The 20,916-nt window shown below is 49.2% G+C and overlaps 1 protein-coding gene across 1 annotated transcript in view; it reads right to left on the bottom strand.

The window, feature by feature from the left end:
• Positions 1 to 20,748, bottom strand: part of lrrk1 (leucine-rich repeat kinase 1) — a 30,815-nt gene extending 10,067 nt beyond the window's left edge. Inside the window, 27 exon segments of the mRNA XM_084682723.1 lie at positions 1,530 to 1,699; positions 3,144 to 3,483; positions 3,907 to 4,046; positions 4,842 to 5,011; positions 5,137 to 5,308; positions 5,430 to 5,527; positions 5,735 to 5,913; positions 6,231 to 6,390; positions 6,625 to 6,745; positions 6,910 to 7,082; positions 7,583 to 7,747; positions 8,368 to 8,582; positions 8,732 to 8,844; positions 9,381 to 9,510; positions 9,704 to 9,774; positions 10,054 to 10,166; positions 10,620 to 10,757; positions 10,899 to 11,062; positions 11,287 to 11,414; positions 11,521 to 11,747; positions 11,929 to 12,059; positions 12,781 to 12,960; positions 13,242 to 13,413; positions 16,133 to 16,278; positions 16,281 to 16,322; positions 19,614 to 19,823; positions 20,612 to 20,748. Coding sequence (XP_084538849.1) covers positions 1,530 to 1,699; positions 3,144 to 3,483; positions 3,907 to 4,046; positions 4,842 to 5,011; positions 5,137 to 5,308; positions 5,430 to 5,527; positions 5,735 to 5,913; positions 6,231 to 6,390; positions 6,625 to 6,745; positions 6,910 to 7,082; positions 7,583 to 7,747; positions 8,368 to 8,582; positions 8,732 to 8,844; positions 9,381 to 9,510; positions 9,704 to 9,774; positions 10,054 to 10,166; positions 10,620 to 10,757; positions 10,899 to 11,062; positions 11,287 to 11,414; positions 11,521 to 11,747; positions 11,929 to 12,059; positions 12,781 to 12,960; positions 13,242 to 13,413; positions 16,133 to 16,278; positions 16,281 to 16,322; positions 19,614 to 19,683 — 3,928 coding nt within the window. The 5' untranslated portion in view covers positions 19,684 to 19,823; positions 20,612 to 20,748.
• Between the last annotated feature and the right edge of the window lie 168 nt (positions 20,749 to 20,916).

Genomic DNA, 20,916 nt, shown 5'->3' with positions numbered 1-20,916 from the left:
AGGGAGGGAGGGAGGGAGGGAGGGAGGGAGGGAGGGAGGGAGGGAGGGAAAAGAGAGGGAATTGATTAATTTAATTCAACTCATTCTGAGATGTACATGCACAGTACATTACACCACTCACAGTCGCAACCTTGTTAATGGGGGGAACTTATGTGGTAAGTGTATATGTGTGTGTGTGCATGTGTTAATGGGGGCAGGTTACAGACAGGGTGCTTCCTGCTCTCTGTGTGACTATTAACCCAAATGGACAGTGTTGGGTTTCTGATTCCAGCCTCTCCATACAGTTATAGAGTACAGCCAGGAACCAGACCTATTACAGTTATTACACTGGAACACAGAGGCCTTCATTCTGGCCAGCCAGCCAGACCGTCACCCAATCATCCAGTCAGCCAGGCAGCCAGCCAGACAACCAGGCATATTTCAGATCACCTTGAGACTTGACCTCTGGAGGGATGAAGGGATAAAGATGGATGGTCTATTTCCCTGGCTGGCGAGGGAGAGAGGAGGGCTCTCAGCTGAATCAGTGAGGTGTCACATCACAAGAAGATGAATGTTCTTCTTACGTTGTTTTAATCAGGGGAAGGTCAAAAGCAGCTTTAGCTAGCCCTGCTTAGAATCAAACACATGTGCTGCAAAGGTGAGTGACACTGCTGTACACTCTGGTCCTGTTTGTAAGAGGACCTGACTATCCCACACAGAACACTCTGAAACACAACAAACTTCCATAAACAAATCTGCTGACGGGCGAGAACATTATGAGGAATCATCAGCTCTCCTTCACTGAACAGCAGTTACTGCGTGATCCCCTATTCCCCTTTGTCGTTCTGGTAGCTGCAACGCTGTTATTGTCGCTATCTGGAGCACAATTCAGATGCCAAAAGCCAGTTTCAGCGCTGTTCCTCACACTAACACTGGGGAAGACGTGACCAGCTGTTGAATGGACAATAATACCCCACAGAGAACATGGAGTACTGGGTACATGATTGTTGTTTAGAGAGCGAGAGAGAGAGACAGAGAGACAGACAGAGAGAGAGAGTGGTGAGAAGAGAGAGAGAGAGAGAGAGAGAGAGAGAGAGAGAGAGAGAGAGAGAGAGAGTGGTGAGAAGAGAGAGAGAGGCTGGTCGGACGGTAAATAAATAAAGTTCTCAAAGCCTGGCAAGAGACAGTCCTTAGAGAAATAATGGAAGAGAGAGAGAGAATGAAAAAGAGATGCAGGGAGGAGAGAGAGACAGGGGGGAGAGAGAGACAGGAAGGAGAAAGAAGCAGGGAGTAGAGAAAGAGAGCCGGGGAGGAGAGAGAGGGAGAGAGAAGAGATTGCTGGAGCGGCAGGGAGGAGAGAGAGGGAGGAGAGATGAATAGATAAGGGCCTTAAGAGAAGACACGCCGGCTGAGACAGTTGAATGCTTCCGGGACTGGAGCCGTGAGAGATACCAGACAGAGCGATCATATCAAACACATCCCATTCAGGGGAGAAACTAGAGCCAGTTAGAGATAGGCTATAAGCTTCAGATCAGACCGCGCCTCTGTACCTGTGTCACAGCTGATGCTCTGCTGTCTGCATTTCTTAAAGTGGAAGCGTTTGATGGCGACTGGTTGCTCACGGTAACGCGCCCTGTAAATGACGGTGCCACTGCCTCCCTGACCAATGATGTCCTTCTCCTCCTCCGTGCTCTCCAGATGGCTCTTCTCCAGGAACAGGCTGTCACACACACACACACAGCACACAGCACACAGCACACACACACAGCACACACACACAGCACACACACACAGAGAGCACACACACAGCAGCAGTTAGTACGTCAGTTTTACATCCACTCGTGCACAGCTTACCTATCCATCAACGTCAGGCCGATCCGTCAGCAGCTCCACCACAAAGCTCCAGAATGTTCCTGATCCTAACCCCGGCTTCACCCACTGTCCATCAGCACATGTTGCACATGTGTGAGGGACGGCCTGCGGGGTCCTCCTATGGTGAGACGCTCTAGCTGCATTCCTGCGCCGTGATTGGCTGCTTCGACCATTACTAATGATCTTCCTTCCTGACGCACAGGCCTTTCATGTGAGGCGTTCAAGAACGTGAGCTCCATCATGACGTGCTGAGCTGGATAGGAACATGAATAAGCCCCTGAAGAAAGTGTGGCTCTGCTACCAGCCCTGACTGCTGGGTTCACCAGCCATGATGGAGATGAGGACTCACATGTGAACATGGAGCAGAGGAAACATCCATCTGGCTCATTTCAGCTCACACATGCTTGAAATGGTATCGCAGCCACCCAGCGCAATGTCAGATAATGGATTCCGTGACAGTTGAGCGTGTTTGTGTGTGTGTGTTTCAGTGTGTGTCTGACATGACTGTGGTTGTTTCAGGAAGTCATTATTTACAGTATTTTACAATCGCTATGACAATTTTCCTAAACTCTTGACACAGTTAGCACAACATTCAGCACAACATGTTACTGTAAGTGTGTGTGTGCTTTAGTGTGTGTGTATCTATGAGTGTTAGTGGGCGTGAACACGTAAGTGTGTGTAGGTATTCCCGTAATGTGTGTGTGTGTCAGAGAAGTTCCAGTGGAATCTTCCCCCCTGACCCGGAGAGCTCCAGAGAGGCCTGCCCTCTCCGACACCAGAGAGACGGACCCACAGAGGTCAAACGCACATCCCCCCTCTGACTGTCACACCACCCCCTCTCCTGGGACACAGACGCTTCATCCAAGCCTCCAGGACAAGAGCCGCAGGATCCAATATCAGGGATCGTTAAATGAATGATGTCCTATTTGGTGGTGTAATGGTGTATGAATCTGGTAACAGTGTCTGATTAAATAGAGAACCTTGCACGTGTTTATGAGACTACATGCAATCCCACTGCAAGGTCAGACTGGGTGTGGGTTATATTGGGTTAGAGGGCAGAGGTTAAAGGTTAGTAATACTTTACCCTCAGTATGTGTGTGTGTGTGTGTGTGGGTGGGGGGGGGGGGCGGTGTTGTGTGAAAAACATCATACTGTCGTAATTATGAAGATGGGTAATGATTATGGATTTAATGAAACTTGTAATCACTTTTCTAGTACATGCTATATTATTGGAAACCATATTCGTATAAGCTATATTATTGTTAACCAGATGCAAAGCTGTGGAAGGGTACCGTGATGGGAAGTCTGTCATGAAGAGTTCAGGGACCAGCTCCTGGAGGGGGACGGGGATGTCGGGGTGCTGAGGACAGCTGATGTGGTCCGTCTCCACCGCCGCTATCACACACTTCTCCATGTTAAAGTAGTGGACTCCATCACCCTCCCCGCTTCCTGTTTCCCCTGCCCCGGTGCTGAGGGCCGGGGGCTGGCCCTGGCCCTGGCCCTGGCCCTGGCCCTGGCCCTGGTCCTGGCCCTGGCCCTGGCCCTGGCCCTGGCAGGCCGTGGACACACACAGGGGGCACAGGGCATACTGCTCGATCAGGGGGCTCCCGTCACTCTCACTGGCAGTCAGAGCTGCAGGAGGAGGAACAGACAGGAAGACACGGATGAGGGACAGGATGAGGTCGAAAGAAAACAGTGGGAGAGAGCCACTCATCAAACATCCACACGCCGTCACACATCCCCCACGTGGAGTCTCCTAGGAGGTTGGGATGGACCATGTCGCAGCACCCCTCAGCAGCAGCAGAACGTCATCAACATCATGAGTCATCAACACTGAGACTGCAGTAAAGGCTGCATCAAGGTCACAGTCAACTACTAAGATGTGCCTGCATGAGTCACGTGTCTGCCTGTGAGAGAGGGAGGGAGAGAGGGGAGGATTGAGAGGGAGGGAGAGACAGGAGAGAGATAGGTAGAAGGAGGGAGAGAGAGAGAGAGAGAGAGAGAGAGAGAGAGAGAGAGAGGGAGGGAGGGAGGGATGGACAGAGAGAGACTGACCAGGGAACCACTGCTCGATGAGGGAGTTGACATGATCCGTGATGAAGGCCATGGCAGAGAAATCCCTGGTTTCTGATTGGCAGATAATCTTAATGCCTCCACTTTTTTTTCTCTTCCAGTTCACGTCGGAAGACTCCACGCTGAGGAGGGGAGGAGGGGGACGGTTAGGGTACACACTACCTCCACACTGAGGGTTGACTGGGGGGGCATCTCATAGGCCTCAGACACATTAGTCCACAGCAACAACCATGTAGAGGAACATAGACTGGGAGGTGGAGGGTCTGCATGGTGTGGAAGAGGGTGGACAGGAGGGGGGAGGAGGAGAGATGGGTGGAGGAGAGCGGAGGTATGCATGGTGTAGAGGAGGGTCTGTTTATGTTCCACCATGTGCAGATGTAGCTGAGGTGTCCCACTGAGCAGCCAGTGTGAAAGCAGGGGCCTGGGACTGTTTCCAAGTTCCCCTCTGAGAACACTCACATACACAAAAGTTATTTTTTACGGGGAATTATTCGGTCTGGTTTTAAAGAGATATCGTTATGTGCTTGGTTTGTCTAATTGTCTCTGGACGGTGCTGAGACAGCTCTGAGTTAATTGGGCAGCACTGATTAATTAGGCCTGCTCAGCCAGCATTTAGCTGGGACTGGGGGAGATGCAATGGCCTGTGGTGGACCTTGACTGAATGGTGATGCCACAGAACTTGTTATGATGTTGATGCGGTGGTACATTGCATGAAACTAAAATCAAACACTGTTTGTTCTCGATATTTTAGGAGGTGCAACAACACAACCCGTCTAGGGATTATCTCCTAAAGAATGAATCCTATTCTGACCACTGGATTGATCATGTGTAGCAAAAGTCCCAAAAGTACCCCGCAGTAAGGTTCCCTCCCAGGGTCTCCTCCCCGTGACCCCTGACCCCTGACCCCAGGCTCTGACCTTAGGTAGCCCCCGTCAAAGGTGACCAGCAGCCCCTCCTTCCAGTAGATGGTCTGGCTGCGGCGCACCCTGAAGGTGCTGCAGCGGCTCCTCTGCTGGGTCCCAGCGAAGCTGTAGATCACCGTGTTCCTGCCCCGCCCGCTCCTCGGGTTCCTCTTCGGCTCAAACGACTACATCCAGCGACATCAACAACCATGTCAGCAGCAACATCATCATCATCATCATTAACCACCACAACAACCTACGGGGTTAGATATCTGTGTCTAGACATGACGTCCTGGGTAGACCCTGTCACCTGCAGGTCCATCTGGGTGAGGCTGATCAGCATCCTGGCTATGAAGCGCTCCCAGAAGCCTGCAGGGACAAAGCTCATCTTGAAGAGCCTCTGCAAGGTGTTGTTGGTCTGCTGCCGGAAACCATGGATGTCCATGGCAGGCTTGGGAGGCAGGAGGTGGGGCAGCAAGTAACTACAGATGACAGAGCGAGAGACAAGTGAACATGGGCAGAATAATAACATACCTCTGTCTGTATATTATTCCCTGAGAAACATTGGCCACAGTGTGGAAACTGTCATTAAGGGTGCAGTACCTGTTGTTGGCCACCGGCAGCGCTATCTCAAACTTGGCCAGAAACTGGAAGTACTGCTCCTCCGTCTGCTGAGTGAAGCCGGTCCCCACCAGCAGCATCTGCACAGCATACAGGAAGTACAGGATGTCATCTGTCACAATTCACACTCACTGAAATCATATTTTTAGCATTCTCAAGGATTCTGTATTAATTCAGGTTTTCTGTCTGCGGTTCTGGATTCAAACTAAGGGAGAAATGGACCCCGCATGAGAATGAGAGGAGCCCCTCATTTAAGAGATCAAAATGAAAGTGATGCTCTGCGTTACCCGGAGGTCTTCGGCCCGGATGACGCCGTTCCTGGCCACGGACCGAGAGCTCCTCAGATGGATGATTCTCTCCAGACACTCCGACAGCCAGACAGGACACAGGAAGTAGAGCATACACAGGCCGTGGCTGGTGTCAGGGAAGTGCAGCAGGGTACCTGTCTCTATCAGGAAGCTGATGGCTAGACAGAGAGAAGAGGAGTACAGCATGGAGACAGAGAGAGAGAGAGAGAGAGAGAGAGAGAGAGAGAGAGAGAGAGAGAGAGAGAGAGAGAGAGAGAGAGAGAGAGAGAGAGAGAGAGAGAGAGAGAGAGAGAGAGAGAGAGAGAGAGAGAGAGAGAGAGAGAGAGAGAGAGAGAGAGAAAGAGAGAGAGAGAGAGAAGAGAGCGTGTGTGTGTGGGGGGGGGGATGGATACAGAGAGAGTGTGTTATTATCAAGACAGATCCTCTTCTGTGAATAAACGCAGTTCTTTTTAAAGGGAGAGGCGAGAGGAAGTACCGCTCTGCAAGTCCTCATAGTCTCTGATGTCACTTCCTGGGTTCTGCTCGATGATCCTGTCCAGCTCGGTCTCGGTAAGGTACTGGACCTCGTCGTCCGCGTCGCGTCTCTGGTGCTCCGCTATTACGGCCTCCTGCAGGGCCAGGTAGCTGCGCGGGATCTGGGGTCACAGGGGTCCAAAAGCTCATGCCAGCGACTGACACACAGGAGCCCAAACAGACGCTGAACTGGGTGACCCTGGACCCTCATCATAGTCAGGGGACTCTCCATAAGAGGGGAACACAACATCCTAACCTTTGGGGACTCATTCCATTGGTCTCATATGTACCTTACCCCCCCCCCCCCCCCCCCCATCCACCTTGGGGAGCCTGGGCCTGCTGGCCCTCCCACTCACCAGTCTGCCCAGCAGCTTGTGGCCACTGGCAGAGCTGCTGCTCAGCTTCATGGTGCAGGCCACGTTGTAGACGAGCCTCTTCAGACCCTCCAGACCCTCCAGAGTCTTACATGACACCTCGCTGCACACCCACACACACACACACAGACATACGTACACACACACACACACACACGAAGACGACATGAGACATTGGACATCAGAGAAATCACAAAAGAGACGTGAAGATGAATGAGCAACGTGTGTGTGTGTGTTTGTGTGTGTACAGTTTAAGGGTTAACTCACTGCAGGTGTTTCCAGGTAACGTCTGGGTACCCTGTTGCCCGGGCGCCAGATGGAGAGCGGCAGAGGGCCAGGATGTAGGCGCGCAGCGTGGCGACCCGCTCTGTGCGGAACTTGGTGTCAATGAGGTCCAGATGTGTGCCCACCACAACCACAGCCGAGTTAGGAGCCCTAGCCTAGAGGTCAGAGGTCACCGTGATGAAACCAAACAACAACCAGGTCAATAAGCTCATTTGGGGCCTTTTATGTGACTACTAAAGTATAAAGTATACTAAAGTCTAATAAATATAAATTATTTTTTGACACTGTTTTGACTTCCAAAACAGTGGAAGTTTAAGGATATGTAAAGCATATACTGTATCTTCTACAGTACATTTTGACATTCTCCATTCCCTCATGTCTCCCTAGCCGTAAACAGAGTGAGGGATATGTTTTTGCGGTCAGACAGGCCAACTCATTCCCAGCAGGGTAAATACAGACATGCCACAAGTCTTACAGCTCAGTCACCAGAAGGAATAATAACACAGCTTCCAATAGACTAGAGTAGACTCTAGAGTACAGTAGACTCTACTCCACTCCACAGCTCTCTCAGTCCAGACAGACTGGGCTAAGAGACAAGGAACATGATGTAAACAGAGCAGATCCTGAAGCTGGTCTAGATCTTCCCGAGCCTCACCTCGATGTTGAGCAGCCAGTTCTGCAGGTTGGCCACGGCTTCCTCGCCCAGGGCCAGGTTCCAGGTGACCAGGTAAAAGGTTTGGTCAGTAAAGAAACACTGGTTGACCGTGGACATGCTGGCTGGCCCGCCGATGTCCCACACGTTGAACACCACAGAGCTGGTCTGTGAGCACACACAGTGAGGAGGTCAGGAAGGGGTTAACACTGTGGCACAGCATGATGACAGCGCTTGCGTTTTTCCTGCATTCTCAACCGAGCTATGAATATCACATCGGTTATCATCACTGCTCCTTGGAATGTACATTTCTGCTCTGGAAATGACATAGACTGAAATTGATTTGTGTAGGAGCCAAGAAGATGGCAGTGCAGCCCGTACAACTCATGTACACATATAGAGGAGTTGAGACAGGCAATGACTCCTCAATCACTGCTGGGGAGCGGAGAGCTGGACTGGCCAGACAGATGGGGATTTATATGTTTATAAATCTGTCAAGATACAGTAATAAGGTACCAGAGTCGCTCTGCTGAGAATATCATGGACTCTGATGCCTTACCTACTGTATGCTTCTAGACACACACTAGATAGGATACCTTTGACCAGTGGGTTCCCATGAATGACAATCCAACTAATACAACCAAAAATAGAGCATTATGAGTGAGCGTAAGAATGTGGGTGTTAACACAAACCTGGCTTTGAACCAGTGTATGTGAGTGTGTGTGTGTGTGTGTGTGTGTGTGTGTGTGTGTGTGTGTGTGTGTGTGTGTGTGTGTGTGTCCTCCTACACCAGCTTTAATCCCGTTGGGTCTGTCCAGCTCCCAGGTGGAGGTGGAGATGCTGCGTTCGGGGGGGGTGAAGGGGGACGTCTTGCCCGTCTGCAGCGCCTCCAGGAGGGCTGTCTTCCCCTGGCGTGGGGGACCAATCACAATCATCTTCAGCAGCTTGCAAGGTTCAGCCTTTCGCAAGTGTGCTCGGAGGTGAGTGAGCACAGACACAGAACCTGACACACACACAGACACAGACACACAAACACACACAGACACACACAGACAAACACAGACACAAAGGGGAGAGGGTTTCTGGGTTGAATAGGCGATCAACACAGAAAGTGGGGCCATTTCTCCATGGGACAGAGTTGGCTTCCTGTACCTTCCTTCCTGATCTCCTGGGGAACGTTAGTTATGTTGAGGTCGTCGATGTCCAGCTGCCATAGGTTGGACAGCTGGCCAAGCTCTGCAGGAAGCTCCCGGATAGCTGGGTTACTGTTCCCCATGCAAAGTCAGAGCGAGAGACAGAGAGGCAGAAAGAAAGCATGAGATGTTTGGACTGATACTACAAGATACTACAGTCTGGTCACATCATTTCTTTATTATGTAAGTGTATTTATTATGTGTAGCATAGCATGGTATATTTCCTATCATGAGAACCAACTCTAAGAGAAGATCACACAAAAACTCTGAAGATTAGGAGAGAGCTATCTCTACAAGCAGGTCGGGGCTTCAACGTTTTTCAACTGTTCAGTGAAAACATCTAAAATGGATAACCAAACAGCTTGCTAACGCTTCTTAATCCACATACAGTAAGTCTCTGAGGCTGGGAGAATCTGGTTGCTTCCAGAGAATTCTTCCCCGCTGTGATGAGAACAACTGGCCCTGCTGAACTTCTGATTAGACCAGCTGTGCTGACCAGAGTCTGCTCTCTCTGCAGCCAGACATGCTGCTAAGCACTGGGATGACTTCCTGGTTCCAGTGGTGGTTCCAGAGTAGGATGAGGGGTACGGTCAGTCTGAGGGACTTACTTGGACAGATAGAGTTCTGTAAGGTTCTTCAGGCAGCACACAGACTGAGGCACACACTCCAGCTGGTTGTCATTCAGGATAAGCACTTCCAGTGAATCCCGCAAAATGACTGGAAACTCGATAGGACACACTGCCAGGGGGGAGACACCCACACACACACACATTCCCACGTAATGTACCTTCTACATGAATATCTGGCAAATAGATTAATAGGATTATCACAGTATGGTCTGCCCTAGATCTGAGGCTAGCAATATAGATTAACCAGTGCCAGAACCCAGTTTCAACCCCCAGCGGTGACAGGGCTAGGGCCAGAAGGTCACCTGGGTCGGGGTCTCTGCGGTGCCATGTGGTTAGGAAGGCCAGCCTGCTGGTTTTAGTGACCTCCTCAGTTCTAGAAGAAATACATTCTATTAATTTACACACTGAATAGAATGTACACACATTTACTATATTCACCAACTACAACCTTGCTCCAGTAACTGGAGGCAATATCGCTATACGGAGATAGAGGAAGAGGTGTGTCCGTGTGTCAAGGATGGGTGTGTAAAAGTGACAGGGGAGTGTGTGTGTGTGTGTGTGTGTGTGTGTGTGTGTGTGTGTGTGTGTGTATGTGTGTGTGTTTGTGTGTGCGTGTGGGAGGGGAGGTCTGCAGTCCGGGATGGGGACCCACCTGCCCAGCTGGTTTCTGGAAAGGTCTAGTGTCCTGAGAAGAGAGCACCTCCACTTGCTGGGTGCTGGTAGGGCGGAGATCTGATTCCCACACAGACGTAAGGAGACCAGGGCCTGAGAGAGGGAGAGAAAGAGAGAGAGAAAAGTAAAGTGTTTGGACAGATACTTAATTAGAAAAAAATGTCATTAGAATCCCAAGAAACTCTACAAACATGTAGATCATTTAATTAGAAAGAGCCCAGCGTTCCTGAGAACATTCCAGGAGGTTCTAATATTGTGATTAGGATTCAGATCTAAACACATCCTTCTCAAATGCCATTACCGGAATTCTTTAAATCTACTCAAACATTCCACCATAGTTAGTGTTCTAATGAAATATTTTGGCCTTTTTTCTTGCAAATGCACTAGTATGCAGTAACAGACACCACTTTGGTTCCATAATGTCTCACACTATGACTGGACCGCCATCTAGAGGTGGCCTGGAAAATAACACATCCTTCCCTCATAAACCAGTTGGTTTCCAGCAGCTGCCATGGAAACCTCTCCGATCCTGTTCTACATGGTTACCTCAAGCTCGAATATGTAAGAAGGCAGTTCCTTCAGGACGTTGTCTGAGAAATCCACCTCTTGGAGCTGGGTTTTCCAGAAAATGGAGATGGTGTTGGGAAGACTCTCGATCAAGTTCGAGGAGGCTCGACAGATCTTCTGCAGAGGAGAAGAGGTAGCAATGAAAGACAACAGATCAATCACTCGTTTTCTATGTATATTGAAGACAACACCCATGTCTGTCTATCTCTCACTCTCTCTTGATATCGCTGCCAGTAGCTGTATGGACAAAGGTCCTACCAGGGGACAGGCCCAGGGGTCAGGGAAGGAGGAGAGTCTGTTCCTGCAGACGTTGAGAGAGTTGAGGGACTTGAAGCTGTGCAGGATGGTCGTGGACAAGCAGGTCAGCAGGTTCTCAGACACGTCCAACTCCTCCAGCTTCCGCAGGCCTATCCAGTTAGTATCTAGGAGAAGGAGAGGGCGGACACCCAGCCGAGATACTCAAACACAGATCAGAAGAGCATTGTTTTACCTGGTGATTGTATTAGCGTATAGAAGTGTAGCACTTTATGTGTCACTTTTTTCATCACTGGGTGGAAACTGCCTTGTTAGAGAAGCAGAAGTGCCACAGCGGGTCATTAAGATACAAAAGAGGAAATCTACACAACAGTAAAACACCACGGCGCACCATTAGACAGGTCGAACAAGGAGGTGAGGTGGTTCTTGGTAGCAGAGATTCTCTGGATCCTGGTGAGATGCAGCAGGCCTGTTGGCAGACTGGTCAACTGGTTCTGAGACAGATTCACTTGCTGCAATCTACCACAGTAGAGATGGAGACACACACCAGCTTAAAGATAAAGGGCAGATTGGTCAGGCACGTGTGAGTTGACATATGTTTGTGTGTGTGTGTGTGTGTGCGTACTTGGAACAGATGATCTCCTGAGAGCTGAGTGCCGAGGGCAGGTCTTTGAGGTTGTTGTTTGACAGGTCCAGGGTGTGCAGCTGGATCAAGCCCCAGGGAACGACGGAGGGCAGCGCGGCCAGGCAGTTAGACGACAGGTCCAGCTTGGTGATGCGAGATGACAGGTCCATGAACCAGTCCAGCTCCAGCCAGGGCAGCTTCAGACCAGACCAGCACACACAGAGACACTGGAGAGGAAGCCTACAGTCAGTATACACAGTAGCCTGACACAAAACCAGTGTGTGGTACACTGGTACAAGCACACACACACTGGTACACACACTGGAACAAGCACACAAACGCTGGCTTCATCACAAATTCACACACACACGCTGACACACAAACACGGCTACACACACAGAGACTGACCTCTCCCTCCGTGTGGGAGGTCTCCAGCCTCTGTCTGAGTAGTGTTCTGCTGAAGACCGGGTGGTCCATTAGGGTGTAGGAGGAGAAGCCTGCACCATTCTGGAGCAGGAAGCTAGCTATCTCCTCGTTACCTAGCACCGAACAAACACACGTGCACACACACAAATACACACACACACACTAAGTAAAGATCAGTCCAAATGTCCCCAACATTAGATACACTGTCGAATGTCCAGTATGGTTGAAGACCATTTCTTCCAAATTCCCTCCAAGCGCAATATGAGGCAGTTATTTCTGGGACTCACGGACTTCCCCCAAAAACAGGAACCAAGATTAAAAATACAATAGAGCTGAGTGGTAGACAACTGGAGTGTGTGACTATGTCTGTGTTTATGTTAGAGCCTGACCGATAAAGGATTTTTAAGGCTGATATCGATTCAAATATTTGGTGATTTAAAAAATCAAATATTCCGATATATCGGCCAATATATATAAAAAACAAAAAACAACAACAAAACATAAACAGATTTCCCTAACACTCTGCCCGACTGTCTGGATCAGCTGGTTGTAGAGTTTGTGGCGTTCTAAACACGAGTGTTGCCAACAGGGACGTTGTAGGGTGCCCTCTAGTGGACGAACTATGCAACGCCAAAACTCTTAACATGGTTGAAGGGTGTTTTGACCGTTTTTTGTTTTTTTTATATTCATTTATCGGCCATTTTAAATGCTGATACCGATACCGAAAATGCCTAATATCGTCCGTTAAATATTGCTCCGCCAATAAATCGGTTGGGCTCTAGTTTAAGTGTATGTGTGTGTCTTGTGTATCATGTGTGTGTGTTTTGTGTGTACCTGCACGTGCAGCAGCATAAAGAGGCAGTCCTGTGATGACAGCAAACTCATCACTGTGGATTGCACAGTCATCGGCATCGGCATGGTAATCCTGGACAAGCAGACGGACCACCTCTAAATGACCCTGCTGACACGCCGTAGCCAGCATCCAGTTTAACAGATCCCTCCTGAGACATGGGCCTGAGAGAGAGAGAGAGAGAGAGAGAGAGAGAGAGAGAGAGAGAGAGAGAGAGAGAGAGAGAGAGAGAGAGAGAGAGAGAGAGAGAGAGAGAGAGAGAGAGAGAGAGAGAGAGAGAGAGAGACACACAGAAAGACAAAGAGGGTAAGAGAGAAAGTTAGAAAGACAGAGACAGACAGAGACAGACAAAGAGACAGACAGAGAGACAGAGAGGGATACAAACAGACTGACAAACAAACAGACACAGGAGAGAAAGAGAGACTCCAGCCAGAGCCATCCTTACCAGGCACAGAGTCCAGCAGCTCCCTGACCAGGCAGGCGTGGCCGTGCTGGGCAGCCTGGATGGCAGGATGGTGCTCTGTGGGCTCCAGGGGCATGGCCACGCGGACATCACGGAGGAGGTATCTCACACTCTCAATGTCACCATGCTGAGCAGCCAGGCACAAGAGACGCACCTGGGGGAAGGAGGGTAGGAAACGTTACAGAGCTACACACACACACACACACACAGTGTGCCTTTACATCCTCTGTGATTCAGCCTCCACTCTCTGACGACACAGATCGCACACACACACACACACACACAGTGTGCCTTTACATCCTCTGTGATTCAGCCTCCACTCTCTGACGACACAGATCGCACACACACACACACACACAGTGTGCCTTTACATCCTCTGTGATTCAGCCTCCACTCTCTGACGACACAGATCACACACACACACACACACAGTGTGCCTTTACATCCTCTGTGATTCAGCCTCCACTCTCTGACGACACAGATCGCACACACACACACACACACACACACACACAGTGTGCCTTTACATCCTCTGTGATTCAGCCTCCACTCTCTGACGACACAGATCGCACACACACACACACACACACAGTGTGCCTTTACATCCTCTGTGATTCAGCCTCCACTCTCTGACGACACAGATCGCACACACACACACACACACACACAGTGTGCCTTTACATCCTCTGTGATTCAGCCTCCACTCTCTGACGACACAGATCACACACACACACACACAGTGTGCCTTTACATCCTCTGTGATTCAGCCTCCACTCTCTGACGACACAGATCGCACACACACACACACACACACACAGTGTGCCTTTACATCCTCTGTGATTCAGCCTCCACTCTCTGACAACACAGATCACACACACACCACCAAAGGTTGTGTTGGAGTGGAATGTTGGAGCAACTGCTTGTTTCTAGCATCAGCTGTCAGTATCACTGTTTAGAACCTGTTGTCTATGCTATGCATCGTTTATTAAATGTTGTCATGATGCCAAATCTCCAGTCTAAAAGCCTGAAGAAATATGTCAGAACACGCTGGCTCCCATTTTTTTGAGTTTGGGTGAAACCAAACCTCGCACAACCGAGAACTGCCCTGCCAAAACTCTAGCCAAGGAGAACTCATAGAATTTTGGTATAATTTAAGAGAATGGGTACATACTTCCTGCGGCATGTGAAGTTGAGAGGAAGTGTAATTGAAATTCTTCAACATCGAGCAGCATGCTATTTCAGGGTAGGAGCACACTCATACTGTACACTAACTAAATATATTACACTTAAAACTTAGTATGGGGAAAGTTGGGCTTTCCAGGGGTAAATCAATGTAAATGTGATCTTGTCTTTGTAACATAACCTTTTTATTGCCTCATAACGACATCCACTCAACCCTTACACCACTCCCCCATACTGTACCTCTTCTCACTTTTGTACATATCTATATCGCTAACACTTAATAAATAACAGCTAATTATAATTAATTAAGTATATAGCAATTCCTATGTATCTACAATGTTTTTTCAATAGGTTTTGCTATGTATTTCTATGGTTGTGTTGCCGAAAGTGTTGAAAAGATATGTCATGTTATCAGCCTTCAACCTGCTTAACCGGTACCAGTGATACTACAGCTGGCACAGGACTGGGAGCATTGCACTGGGACAGGAGAGGGGGCAAACATCCTTTATGAAACCCAGATGGAGCAGCTGTGGTACAGTGTCTCATACTGCAGAGTGGATGGGAAACCGACAGATAGAAGTACAGTATGACTGTGCCCGTAGTTAAAAGCAGAAACACTTCGATTTGTTACCAGGCTTTAACCGTTCAGTATTAAAGTACACAAACAACATGTAAATCAATCCAAGTTCAGTCAAGCGAAATGTGTGGGTTTTGTCAAATGGCTGGTTTGAATCTTTCCAAATGTTGCACCTGTGCTAGCATGCCTGTATGGGAGGCACTCATGCATACTGTGTGGGTGACTGGTAAGCTGTTTAGGTCCCAGAAGCTCTGGGAGTTTGGCTGGCACTGAGCCAATACTGGACTGGCTCGAAACCTAGCCATTCTTTGAGGGGAAGAGATAGATATTGATGCACTGATGCACACACACACAAAGACATGATATGTCCCACGTGAGTATAGACCTGGTTGTTGTGGTGTCTACGCCGCAGTAGCAAATATATATACATCCCTCCCTTCCTCCCTCTGCTAAACTCCTCTCTCTCTCTCTTCCACACTTGGTCTCTCTCCTTCCTCCTTCAGCCTTTTTGAGTCTCTAAACTTTACACCTTCTCACCCCCCCCCCCTCCCCCCCCCACACACACACACAGTGTTTCTGTCAGGGAGAGATATGCTTTCATTTTCCTTGATGCTGCTGTCTAACAAGCTAACACAGCAGAGGCAGAAGTAGGCCAGTTCTCCCCAGACTCCTGGATGGAACACACCCCCAACATGGCAAGCCCAACACGCCCACTCTCCCTGCTTGTTCCATGCGCTTCTATGAGCCTCACCGCTCACACACAGCATGAGCCAAACTGCACACAGGAACATGCTAATGTTACCACTGTTACTAGATCCTAAGACAAAGCTCCACTGCCAGACAACACAGGATGATATCACAGGTGTTGCATCATTCACAAAGCACAAGGCTTGAGCTCAGCTGGTGATCTCTTGGGACTAATCGCATATGAACCATTAATCATTTATCTCACTGGTTTCATTAAATATATTTTTTTAAATAGAGGCTTTTATAATGAATATTAATGAATTGCCGTCACAAAGTCTTAATATTCAGATATAACACTGATATCTAACCTAAAACCTTGGAGAGATGAAGATTGCCTGAGAGGGAAGTTTACTCGAGGTGTACTCACCCCCTCCACCCTGGGTCCCCCTGGGCTGCACTGCACACAGCAGGCCTGCTGGATCATCTCCCTGGCCTCGTCTGTCTGGCCACCCCCGTAGGCGTCCTGGATGTTCTCCAGGGTGGGGGAGGGACCCAGACCCACGCCTGAGCCCCCCCACCCAGCAACGACACCTTAGCTCCCATATCCTCCACTACACCTGGAGGCAAGGAGAGGAGAGGAGGTGAGGGCCGAGCAAGAGAAGTGGAGCCCCCAGCTCCCGGACAGACCGTCAGGTCTTCATCTAGAGCAGGTTCTGGTACTGGTTCTGCGAGCCAGTGAGCAGACTGCCGGAGCAGCAGAAGTAGGTCACTCCTGCTCAAGAGCTTGGTCTCCCCAGACGCTCCAGTGCGGTGGGAGGGTGACTCAGAGGATTAGGGCAGGCCATGACGCAGCAGAGGGAACAGGAGGGTGAACAGGGATACCGGTCTTGTCTCGCTCTCTGCACCTTCCTACATGCTCACCTATAGGCTTCCTACCTCATTCTCCTTCCTCCTCTGCCCTCAGCGGCAGTGATTTGCTGAGGCAATGTATAATTCATAAACGCGTAGCACACTCTACCCAGATACCCACACGTTTGAACTGGACTTTCACACGTTCTTCACATCCCTCTATCTCTCAGTGAGTGTTTGTGTTTGTAAAGTGAGTCGTTCCTTTGTTTCATTTAGTGTTTGTGTGGTATAGATAGTGTCTGTCGGTTCCTCCCGACATCAGCTTTAGCGTAGAGCACCTAACAGTGTTTGATCATCAAGCGAACTACAAAGTATTGTAAAATACGTCGTAGTAGAAGGCTGAATTACACAGAAGAGCTACTCTAACCGGTTCAGCCTCATACAGTTCTATCAAGAGGTCTTTCAAGTCATAGAAGATCTCTTCCTGGGAGCAGAGAGAGGATGTGTGTTGAGCTGGTAGTGTCTCCCTGCAACTGTATGTGGCCAGGGCTAGTCTGGGACCTGCTATGAATAATTAAGGAAGAGAGAGTCTGACTGGGCTATAAATGCTATATGAGAAACCCTGAGGGACTGTAACCATTAGACATGCAGGGCCCCACCCTGCCCCAATACCTACTGCCCTTCCCCAATACACCCCACCCCACCCCCACTCACTCTGCACTCCCAGCCTGTCACTGGACTGGTCTGGCTTGTGGGGTCGGGGGGGGGGAGGGATCTTGAAGGTAGAGTGGTGTAGCGCAGAGCACTCAGACAGCATTATCGTCACTCTTCTCCTCCTCCTCCCCTCCTCTCCTTACAGCAGGAGCTGGCTCCACGTAGCAAGAACAATCAGCTCACTTATCTCAATCCGTGCAGATGCCTTCATCTGAGTGGAGGAGGAGAGGTAAGGCGACTTCGAGATCCCTCCTTCCCCACCTTCTCTTACCTCCTTCTCTCCCCCCTCAGTACCTTCCCCCTGCTGTCCATCCATCTGCTTTCCAACCTCTCCCCCTAACTCCTCTCCTCCTTCCTCTCCCCGTCTGGACAGACCACGGGATCATGTTCCAGAGGGGAGCCAACCCATCGCCAGATGATTCCTGTCTCGCTGAACATTAGGAAACGTGAGGATGCAGGGGGATGCCCCTCTGTATTAGAGCTGAGGTCCTCACGCTCCACCCAGGCAAGCAGGCCTTTCAGTCTCATCGTGTCCGTGTACCCAACGTCTCCCAGGGCTCCCAGTGTAACCTGAGTAGAAGGAGCACTGTGATGATCCATGAGGACTGAGCACACCGTCACAGCGTCTGTGTTCATCAATGACCTGGACACACAGAGCAGAGCCTGTCTCACAGTGAACTACTTCCTCCAGACAGAGGAATATGGATCAGCAGGTTTCCATGAAATGTGGATTATCTGGATAGAATTACACACATTCCTGTTGTGCTCGTGTTTTTTCTCTTATTGGCGTTGTAGCAACAGCACAGACAACAAGAGAGAGATGTTATCCAAATTAAACACAACAGTATCATTGATTAATGAAATTATTCACCACACAATAATGTCAATTCACATTTTGTGCTGTAATTGATGTAATGAGTTAAAGTTTACCTACAAAAATCAATTGGAAAGTAAGTTAAACAATTCAGGGAAACCATATATTTAATAGTATTAAATAAAAACATATTATAAATTTCACGACAGCATTTTGTTTAATCATCTCCATTGTACACTGAAGCAAAACTGAAAGTATCAATCTGAAACATACCAGTACGAACAAGAGTTCCCTGTACAAACTCCTGCAGCTGCAGTGAACCACAGTGATTCTACCCAGTGTCACGGCATGCTAATCTGACTAATCTCGTGTAGCTCGCAGCCTTAGCAGCATACGTAAAAGCTCTCTCGACATGCAGAACGTAAACAAAGCCAACCTAGCCTGAGAGACACGCTAGCATCCTTCAGTACAATGCCAGACTCCTACCTGCTCATCCTAGTCCTCCTCCCCTTATCCATTCATCACATCCAGAATGACTGCACCTCACAGCCCTCCTGTCCCTGTGGTGTGTGTGTTATCCTGCAAGTTCGGTCTGTTTATCCCCGCAGCATGGCCATCTTCCCTGCCCGCTGGGTCTCCTGCCTACCTCTCTATCTGGCTGGCTCCTCTCAGCAAGTGAGAGAGATGAGTGGGGAAGGGGAGGGAGCGAGTGAGAGAGGGAGGGAGAGGGAGGGATAGAGGGGGGGAGACGGAGGATGATGCTCCTTTGTGTGGCAGGCAGGAAAGCCTCTCTCGCTTCAGCGTACGTCTGCCTGTGCTGCAGCCCCCACAAACCATCTTAAACCCTCCCAGACCATCCAAAGCTAGCCAAGCAGAGCCCAGCCCAGCCCTCTGTTCCCCTACACAGTCCAGCATGCTCCCCAAGGTGAAGGAATGGAGAAACAGAGGAGGATGGGAGAGGAGGATGGGAGAGACAGCTGACGCTGTTCCCAGACGAGGCTTCTCCCTCCCTCTCTGACGCTGGTGCTTGGGCTGGTACTGGTACTCTACTGTACTCCTGTCCAGCGGCAGATGGTCTATACAGCATGTAAGCAGCCTCAGCTAAGATTAGCACACTGCCCTCTCTCTCTCCCCCTTTTCTCTCTCTCTCTCTCTCTCTCTCTCTGTCCTTCTGTCTCTCCCTCACTGTCTTTCTCTCGGCTGTGTGTGGGGCCACTGTTACAAAGATAAACAGAGAGAGCCCTCACTGGGCTCACACTACAACCACACTTTCACTTCTGCCTTCTATATAAAAGCCACTCTGACACACAGATGTGCCCTAAACGCTCCAGTCCACAGTCAGGTCCTGTCTGATCAGCCCGGACAAGGGAATGCAAGGTGTAAACACCAAGTATTTCACCTTCACTGCGCTGTTCCAAACCCCCAGGAGAAGCCTGACACTGCGCTCTGTCTGCAGCTCATCCCTGACACACTCCAGCTACTGTTTATTTTGTTCCAGAGCTGCCTGACAGTTAGATGGGTAGGGTCTTACCATCTTGTGCCTCCATGTTGCTCACTGTCTCCCCTGTGGCCGGAGAGAGGCCTACGGACCAGTACGACATCTGCCTTTTAGTACTGGGCTGGACAGGGAAGAGTATAGGGGTGGAGGTCTGTGGAACTGGTCCTAGTTTGAGTCACTGGAACACTGGCGTCAGAGCTACAGTGTGGCAGGGCTCTCCAGAGAGGCTGAGCAGTCAGTGTCCTGTGTACACACACACACATTAACACATGCAAATTATACACAATGATGAGCACAGTTATAATGAATTACTCCCTCATCAATTCCATGTAACAACTTAGTCCACACAGTCATTGTCCAATACTGAAGGCTCTGAGTGTGTAGCAGTATAGTACGAGATTAACCTTGATTCCCTTCTATTCTGCATGGACAAAAGGCAAATTAGCCTTGCTTAGAGATAACACTCAATACAAGGAAAAAAAACTGTAAACGATTACTAAGATAAACACACAGCTGGTCAACTGTTACAGTGTTCTTAGAGTAGTTTATGACTTGTCGATGAATACACACTGTTCTTGTAAACATTCGTATATTCCTGAATACATTTCTGTTTAAAAAAACACTGTCTGGACAGCCACGTTTAGATGCGTTTAACAGATCTGACTCACTATTTCTGTCTGCCGTTGCAGTAATTACACGCATAGTAACACACACACAAACACTTTTAGGCAAATAATATTGCCTCGATGTTTTAGACTGATTCAAATGTGTATCTGTAGGTAAATGATTTACTCATTACCTACCACTCCCTTCCTATAACAAGGGACGGCCCTCATAAATATAGATAACATTCACAAACTTAGTTGTGCTCCTGCCATCTGCTCGCTAACTTGTTACAATGAAGGCTGTATTGTATAGACATTGCTTAGTACGAAGTCAAGGGAGAAAATCAAAGCAGCGCGGAAACATCACTGCGCACTTGTTGAGCGCTGAGGTGATGATTCGTCCAAACATATAAATCGATTACTCACCGCATTGTCCAAAGTTGTAAGGCATTCTATCTGATTAAGTAGTCGTGCAGCGCGCTATAAAAAATAAATAAAGCAAAAGTAAAAAAGAAGATCGTGAAGTTCAAAAGACGCATGCCAGAACAGCTCTGCAGCGAATAGTTGCTTATACTGACTTCCTGATTTCTCTCAACTCCTAACCAGTGAAGGTTCGACAGCCACAGCACGTACGGTACCCGGATATGGGAAGCTCGTCTGGAGCCAACAACTGCATGACATCTGTATCTGATGAACTGTAAGCGTGCGCGCGCGTGTGTAAGTGTTTATAT

Source organism: Hypomesus nipponensis, chromosome 19, assembly GCF_054491055.1.
Source record: "Hypomesus nipponensis isolate SF chromosome 19, ASM5449105v1, whole genome shotgun sequence".
NCBI lineage: Eukaryota > Metazoa > Chordata > Actinopteri > Osmeriformes > Osmeridae > Hypomesus > Hypomesus nipponensis.
The sequence above is the reverse complement of the archived record's forward strand: the minus strand, read 5'-3'. Positions and strand labels throughout refer to the sequence as shown.